Raw genomic sequence first — 8,143 nt, forward strand, 5'->3', positions numbered from 1 at the left:
TTGCACAGAAGCTACCTTCGAAGGTATTTGCCTCGTCGCTACCTTCTACTTTCCTAAGCCGGTCTTCTACAAACGATGGTGGCTGCGCTGACGACGTTTGGTGCGTTAAACACATCGTCGTGTATCCAACGCAAACCACAGCGTGTGAACTACCCTGCGCTATTCGGTAGGTGCACCACTTCTTGCACAAAAGCCGAGGTGTACAGTGGACTTGTCATATGCACTGCAGTTGAATCTGACAACCAACACGCTCCTTCATCTTTGGCACCAAGGGTCGATAAGGTCGATTGTGGAATATGGAATGAAACAGATGAAGAGCTCGTCAGACGGTCAAAGAAGGATGCTGAGAACGCGTACAACATGTCCCTGCTCCCCGTGCGTAGTCTCGACGAATTTCTGAAGTTGACTGGTGTAAAAGAGGAAAAGCTGTCAAATATGGCTGCAAAACGTTTCAACCTCCTTGGGCTAACACTTTCGGAGTTAAAACGGTTTTCCGCTGACATTGGTCTTCCAGCATATCGTGGCAAACAGCTGCGTGATCACATTTATGCTGGACCTCCCGTACGTTACATCGACGATCTCGTCTCGCTTCCGAAGGCGACACGTGCTGCACTGCTGGCTGCTGACGTGCATATCGGTCGATCATCCGTCCATCATGTCGTCGTTGATTCCGATGGCGTCGTTAAGCTTCTATTGCGACTCGGGGATGATAAGGTTATCGAGACTGTAGGCATACCATCCTTAGAGAGAGGCAAGGACCGACTCACGGCGTGCGTCTCCTCCCAGGTAGGTTGCCCAATGCGTTGCACGTTCTGCGCAACAGGCAAAGGAGGCTTTACGAGGAACCTAGCACCACATGAGATTGTGGATCAGGTGTTATCGTTAGAGGAACACTTTGGAAAACGCGTCACCAACGTTGTATTCATGGGTATGGGTGAACCTCTTCTGAATACCCCAAACGTATTACGGGCGTATACTGCTTTAAACACAGAAATTGGAATTGGGGCGAGACACATAACCATTTCTACGGTAGGGGTGCGTGGATCACTACAGATGCTAGCCGGTGCCCGACTGCAGAGCACCCTGGCAGTATCGTTACATGCTCCTAATCAATCACTCCGCGAGGTGCTCATACCGAGCGCCAAGTCATATCCGCTGGGTGAGCTCTTGAATGACTGTGAACAGTATTTCATTGCAACCGGTCGCCGTGTCACGTTTGAGTACACTTTACTGGCTGGGATCAATGACTCCTCCGAGCAAGCTGTGGAACTGGCAGAGTTGCTACACAAGAAAAAGCTTGCTTCACACGTGAATCTCATCCCATACAATCCAGTGCATGATGCACCAGATTTTGCGAGACCAGATCGAGCCACTGTTTTCAAGTTCAAAAACATTTTAGAAGAGATGCAAGTGCCTGCCAGTATACGACAGAGCAGGGGACTTGAGGCGGCAGCTGCCTGTGGTCAGTTGCGCAGCTCATTTCAGAAGATATCACCTGAAATGTCAGATTAGTCAGGCTAGCCCTTTCGATGACAAGATTAGCTCATCTAGCAAACGTTTTCAGTATGAGCAATTTTTTGGTTATTTTTTCTTCCTTGCGATATAGTTCACCTCGCTGATGATGACAGCGTCTAGCATGACAGATTCCCGTAAGTCCGCGCTCACATTCAACCAAGCAGGATCTTCTGGCTACATGTAGTATCGTAACTGATAGATACTATTTTTGTTGCTAAAAGTTACTTCCGTATTTTGTTACCTTCGAAGGTATATGGCATGTACCTGTACATGTACATACACATACTGTACGTTTGTAAGTTGTCTGTACGTTGTACGGCTGTACGTTGTGCGTGCATGATTGTACCTTCACGTACTTCCGTATTTCCGGAAGTACTTCCGAAGTACACGCATGTCAGATTCCCACAGTTACACGACTACATGTACACGTACATCCATGCTAATAAAATACAAAATATGAATTCTATATTCGTAGGTGTGCGGACGACTTTAGTCTTCGGAAGTATAGATAGCGTGGAAAGTAGCGTGCGTGCATTAAGTACTATCGGAAGTACTTTATACGTATTGATTGATGTGATTGATTGGATGTGATTGATGATACTTTTGTACAGTACATTATTGTAGTGATCCGGAAGTATCACCGACGTTGCATATGAATATACCTTCGTACTTTCGTACCTTCGAAGGTAGTTGTTATTATAACATATCATACATAATTCCGGAAATATTTAATGTACCCTGTACCTTCGTACGTACGTACGAAGGTACCTTCGTATTTATTGCCTTGCACGACGTATTAAGGACCTTTTTAAAAAAGTCGCTGAGGGGTCCGAAAACCGTTTTGTAGGCCTCTAAAACTCGCGAAACTTTGATAGGGTATCATCGACATGATGGACAACATCGTGACAAAGTTTCAAATCAATCCGCGCAGCGACGGCGCGTGGGCGCGTACGAAAGTACGTTTTTGTCATCTGTATGCGTATTTAATTTAAATTTCGTACTTTTGGCACGGGAAATTTAATTAGCGGACCGTGACCTTAAGATAGATACCTTCGTACGAAGGTACCTTGCTTGCTTGCTTCGTACGAAAGTACTTGTAGCCCTCGCAGTGGTACTTCTGCGACTGACACGTAACGTGTTCGGGCTTATCACTGGTTTACACTGGACTTTTCTTGCTGCTTGGTTCAACTTTCGGAGATGTCAAGCGAAAGAAAGCTGAGGAGTGCCCTTGAAACAGTTTGTGTCGAACATTTTATCTTTTCAAGGTAATTAACTTCAAGGTGTTTTTCTCTGCTTTGCCTGTTTCTGTACTGACAAACTCGAGTTCAGAGAAGCAGCAACATTGAACACTCAAGAAGTGCGAGCAATTGCTCGCATTCAGAGTCAGTGGCGCTCCTACTCGATACGACAACAATTTAAGAGGTTAAAGATTGCAAGTCTTCGTATACAAACATGTTTTCGCGGCTTCTGTGGCAGAAAGCGAGCGCACAGCTTCTCCTTAGAGGCAAGCTGTCTTTTTTGTTGACTATGCTTTGTTTTACACGAAACACTCCACGATTTCGCTTAAATGATGTGTAACTCTGTTGCATGTGCAGCGCAGTTAGCTTACGTTGAAAGGCTGAAGCACTTTCATCGAGCTGCAACGGAGATACAGAAATGCTGGAGGGGAAGTTCGAGCAGACGTCGAATCCACGATTTCTTCAGTCGAAAGTTTTATCTACAGTCTGTTTTTGTTCTCGATCAAGATTTTCGGCAACGTATGTACAACCGTTATGATAACATAATGGGCTGCCAACTTCGAAGAGAAGTAGGTGTTTTTATTTCAATTTGCAGGAGCCTTTCTTATCATAATTCCTTTTTGGCTTTAGACTTCTTCTCGCATGGTTGACTCCAGTGTGCATCTTGCTTCAACAGAAGTTTGCCTCGGTGTTTACGACTCACCATTCTCACCAGCCTTCGATAATCGATATTAAGCTGTGCAGTAGTCTATGACAGGCACGCGTCTTCATCTGGATCCTTCGCTTGATCGAATTATTAGATAGGAGTAGTTTCGAAAGTACAGTTTACTTAATCTGAACAATTTTATGTTCTCTGGGCCATGCGTACAGCAGGACGAAAATGTTTCAGAGTTCAGAGGCATCATAAACTTGGCGAAGCGCTAGTAAAAAATTACCATCTTCTACATGCGTCTGCCTTCGAAGATAGCCTTAGTAGTGTATTCTCAATTTAATTCTTAACCTAAAGCCTATAGCAATCAAGGTTTCAAGGTGTAGACTGCACAACATCGTACTTTTAAACAAATACTACGAAAGTAACTTGTATGGAGGTACAGAATACGATATTTGTATTTCTGGTAAATTTTTCCTTACTTGTCTCTACGTGTAACCGAATCATAGACAGTAAGACCACCAGTATACGATCGAACCAGATATGCAGGAATGCAGTAATTGTTTCTTTTTCAGAGGGGATTGGAGGGGGAGGGGAGAGATATTGGTGACAGTACTGAAGAGGTATCGATGATAGGTTTGAAGGGAGAGTGAAGTCAGGAAAGTCTGCCTTGCCATGAAATACTTGATCGTCGGGTAGCCCTGCACGCCCATCTTCTGGCATGTCCCTTGACCGCCTGCAGTGCAGTCTACGTCGACGATGAGAACACTGTCGTGAGTACTGCCGTAGTGCGACCCCAGATCGTCCCAATCTTGTTTCATAGAATTACAGTGTCCTCACCGCGGCGTGAGGAACTTCACAAAAGCGTTCTTCCCAGAGTTTAGCACCGCGGTTTGGAGAACGCCAGATCTCGCGTGGACGGAATGAGTAGACAAATACAAATACATACACCAATAACTAAATGCAGATAATGCATCTTGTCGAAGCAGTGCACAATATGGGCTCATTGAAGAGTGTGAACTTGTGTATCTCAAGATACAACGCGTTACATAGACTAGTAAATGTTATGATGTGGACTTATGCGACGCTGGCAGCTTGGAGAGATGTTGTACAACTCTTACATCTGAAGGCGGTGGACCAGGCGGGAGCGGAGGCGCTCCTCCTCCAACTAGTCTGCATGTGCGTTGTTCACTTTTCTGCTTAGTTAAGTCCAAGTGGTGCCGCTGCAGGTGTGAGGGAGCACCATGCAGATGGCCAGGGCGACCAATCAAAGCCGAATCACTTATCGAAGGGTGTTCACTAGAACTTCGGGGATGCCGATATCTACAGTTCGGTCCATGGATGCAAAAACCGAGTTTAAACATGTTGCAGTCTTTAACATCCTCTAGAGAATGCTTAAAGGGGCAATCTGGTTCCTTGCATTCGCTGTATTTGGCAAAAAAACGACAAGTAGGCATTCGTTGCTTATCAAATTGGTGCAAGAAACCACAGTGGTTGCCTTTCATGCACAATCCACGAAGCCAGTGACGGCATACGGTCTGAAGGGAAAAAGAAAAAAATCGTTGAACGTCTAGAAAATCAGAAATGCTGACAGTACACTCGCTGCGTCAAGGATGTATGTACCTGGCGATAATTTTTTCGGGCGTTCTCAGGCATTGATTGCGGCGCCTCTTCTGGTTGTTCCAGGTCAGCATTCAAATCATTTTCAAAGTCGAACTGAAATTCGAGGTCTTCCATTGTGTGAGAACAACTTGCGACGCGCTTCGTAGTTTCCTCGTCGTTCACATTTTCTTCAAGTGAAGTACACACTACACAAGTACACATGTGCCTGGGCTTAATATCTACTGTAGCTCTTGTACCTTCGTAATATCTAGCCCTTGTATCTTCGTAATTCGTTCGTATCTTCGTTCTGTACGAAGGTAACGTGTACGTCTACAACGTACAGTACAACATTGTTATGTACGAAGGTACTTTCGTACTTTCGTACGTAAATCTGTACGCTATTATCCACATGCATTTCTTTTTTACCTTCGTACGAAGGTAGTTCACACGTACGAAAGTACGAAGGTACAACGTTGTACACGTACACGTAAGTTGTTACTGTAAATTGTACACGTACGGATATTTATTTGATATTTCGGGGAAAAGTTTATCTTTTTACAGTTGCTGGCTGTAATAAGTCAGCTTATCTCACACTCGCTGTACAACACGAACACCCCTAATATTTGGCCGAAAGCGTAGCGTACGTAGTCACTGCGTTGGCCCTAGTTGTCAGGGCCTGGGCCTACATTCGTATACTGTTGTTTTACAACCTCTGCTTGCAGTAGTCTTGCAGTGCTCTCAGCCCTTTAAGTCGAGCTTTGAGCGTGCGACACGTCATCATTTCATACATCATTTCATACGTTTTTAGCTTTAAAAGCGCGCTCCTATTGGCTTGAATGCCTCGGGGCAATCAGAAAAAACACGTGGCAACTCGAAGGCACTCGTATGAATCGAAGATACAAGATACACACTACACGGTGTACAGCTGTACACGTACTCTAATCTACACGTACTGTACACGTACGTACACGTACAGGTATATTTTCGTACGAAAATAGACACGGAAGTACTTTCGTACGTTGTACTTTCGTACTCACGTACCTTCGAAGGTACGAAGGAAGTACGAAAGTAATCGCAATACAATAATAACGCCACTGGCTCAATCCTTGTATCCAAAACAATATGCGCGCACCGTTGCGCTCGTCACCGACCTCGGGAACCGCATCTCTGGCGCGCCCATCTCGTACGCGCTCAGCAACGCATGTGCACTTCACGCCGCCCCGGCACAGCAAGCTTGCGACGCTCGTACCGGAATCATGGACCGCATCGTGGAGTTGATCACTGCGTGAGAGGCTTGCTCGTACTCTCCAACGTGTTTTGTCCTGACGGGATCGAGCTGAGTGATTACTCGTAGCCTATCAACTTTTACTCATATCGGATATGAAGGTGTCGATAGTGTATAGCTGTATACAGTACATGTACAGCTACTTCCAGATGTGTAGGGCTACACGAGTGCTACACGTACATGTCGGCAACACGCACTCGCTCTCGCGCTGTTGTACTGTACCGGTTGTACTTCCGTACGAGTTTATGTGTACAGTACGTTGTACTGTACCTTCGTACACGAACTGTACAGTACACGTAAGTTTTAACAACTTACGTACGCATGATTCGAACAGAATTCGAACATTGTGTACGTGTAGTGTGTACGTGTACAGTACGTGTAGGTCGTGTACGTGTACTGTACCTTCGTACATGATCAGATAGAGGACTAAATCTGGTGTAAATAGGTGTACAATGGTGTACACTGTACACTGTACAGTAAATAAATACCTTCGAAGGTACGAAAGTACTTTCGTACCTCGGTACCTTGGTACACTGTACAGTATGATACCTTCGTACCTTCGAAGGTACTCTATCTACTTTCGTACGAAGGTACCTCGGTATGATACCTTGGTACAGTATGATAAATACCTTCGTAAAATGACAACTACGAAGGTACCTTCGTACGAACGTGTACGAAGGTATGTACGAAGGTACGAATAGTCTAATATCAATACTCAGTTGTCCCTTCCTTGCAAACAGACGACAAGCTGCAGATGTTCTTTCTAGCATCCAAAGCGCCGGTGCTGGCGGTGCGTAGAGAAAACTTTGCAGGCTCGTATCGATGGAGCGGCGGAGGTGCGCGGAGGCCCCCGGGACGAGCAACTTCTGGAGGAGCAGCGACCACGAACAGCGATGCCTCCGGCGTAGGGGACGCTAACAAGATACCAGCGTCGAATTTCGGCATACTTCAGCACGAAAATATGAATGAATCTGCCTTCGACGATTCGAAGGTGGGTACGAAGCTTCCCTCAGGGTGCTTTGATTCAAGTGATGTACAGAGGACGACAACAGAAAGCACGGCAGCACAGGGGCAAAAAAGTAAGCGAACGGTCCGACGCCTCAAGAAGAACGCGATGGTTACCGCTGTAGCTGCGGGACAAAAGCTGCAAGCATCCGAAATTGAAATCACGACGCATGTTAGAAATGAGCGCAGAGAGAGGGAGCAGTATGCTGCAGACAAATTCAGAAAACTAATCAAACGAAATGCTGTCACATGTGCTGATGAAAATAAGCGAAAGCCAGTTGCAGGTATTGAAAACGTGCGAACTCCTAGAAGTAATACTGAATCTGAAGGGTTGGAACTCGGTGTTCCGGAAATCTTAGAAGATGAGACGCCTGGGCAAAGACTACGGAGACTGTTTCAGGAGAAGCGTGCACGAGGTTTGAATCGTCTCCGAGACAAATTTGCGGAACAAATAGTAGATGAGCTGTCTGCGAGTCAAACAAACTCTGTTTCAAGCAGTGGGGCAAAGCCTCAGGGTTTGCGAGAAGGAAACACACGGCAAGATGCTGGAAAACCAGATGATAATAAATCAGGAGATGACTATCAAATAGCCAGCAACCAACCACCTGACAACAGCATTGACCCATTCAAGTTAATCCCTGGTGAGTACATTGTCCACCGAAAATATGGGATCGGAAAATTTCTTGGCTTCCGGAGAATTACAGTTGGCGCTTCGAATATAGCTGGCGGTAAGGATGAACCAAAGCCCCGCATCGGATACCTGTTTATAGAGTATGCAGACCAGCAGGCCAAAATAAGACCGGAGAAAGCTCGAAGCCAGCTCTACCGCTATTCCTGTCCAGGGTCATA

General features: G+C 45.7%; 2 protein-coding genes across 2 annotated transcripts; one reads left to right on the top strand and one right to left on the bottom strand.

Moving 5' to 3' along the window:
- Positions 1-435: 435 nt before the first annotated feature.
- MICPUCDRAFT_14522 (uncharacterized protein) lies at positions 436-1,512 on the top strand (the record flags this gene model as incomplete). Its single annotated transcript, XM_003056162.1, has 1 exon — positions 436-1,512. One exon carries the CDS (start codon positions 436-438, stop codon positions 1,510-1,512), a length of 1,077 nt encoding a protein of 358 aa, XP_003056208.1.
- Positions 1,513-2,668: 1,156 nt separating this feature from the next.
- Positions 2,669-5,163, bottom strand: MICPUCDRAFT_25397 (uncharacterized protein). The gene is made up of 2 exons (XM_003056568.1): positions 5,026-5,163; positions 2,669-4,940 (listed from the first exon to the last, which is right to left on the bottom strand). The coding sequence occupies exons 1-2, from the start codon at positions 5,137-5,139 to the stop codon at positions 4,467-4,469; spliced, it is 588 nt and encodes a 195-aa protein (XP_003056614.1). The 5' UTR covers positions 5,140-5,163; the 3' UTR covers positions 2,669-4,466.
- Positions 5,164-8,143: the final 2,980 nt, after the last annotated feature.

The sequence above is a fragment of the Micromonas pusilla genome (assembly GCF_000151265.4).
Source record: "Micromonas pusilla CCMP1545 genomic scaffold MICPUCscaffold_2, whole genome shotgun sequence".
Lineage (NCBI taxonomy): Eukaryota > Viridiplantae > Chlorophyta > Mamiellophyceae > Mamiellales > Mamiellaceae > Micromonas > Micromonas pusilla.

Bases quoted from the DNA above. Each gene is read 5' to 3' on its own strand.
- MICPUCDRAFT_25397 (XM_003056568.1), bottom strand. From the start codon at position 5,139: ATGGAAGACCTCGAATTTCAGTTCGACTTTGAAAATGATTTGAATGCT. The intron at 4,941-5,025 runs GTACATACATCC...TTTTCCCTTCAG, and splicing joins CCCGAAAAAATTATCGCCAG to ACCGTATGCCGTCACTGGCT.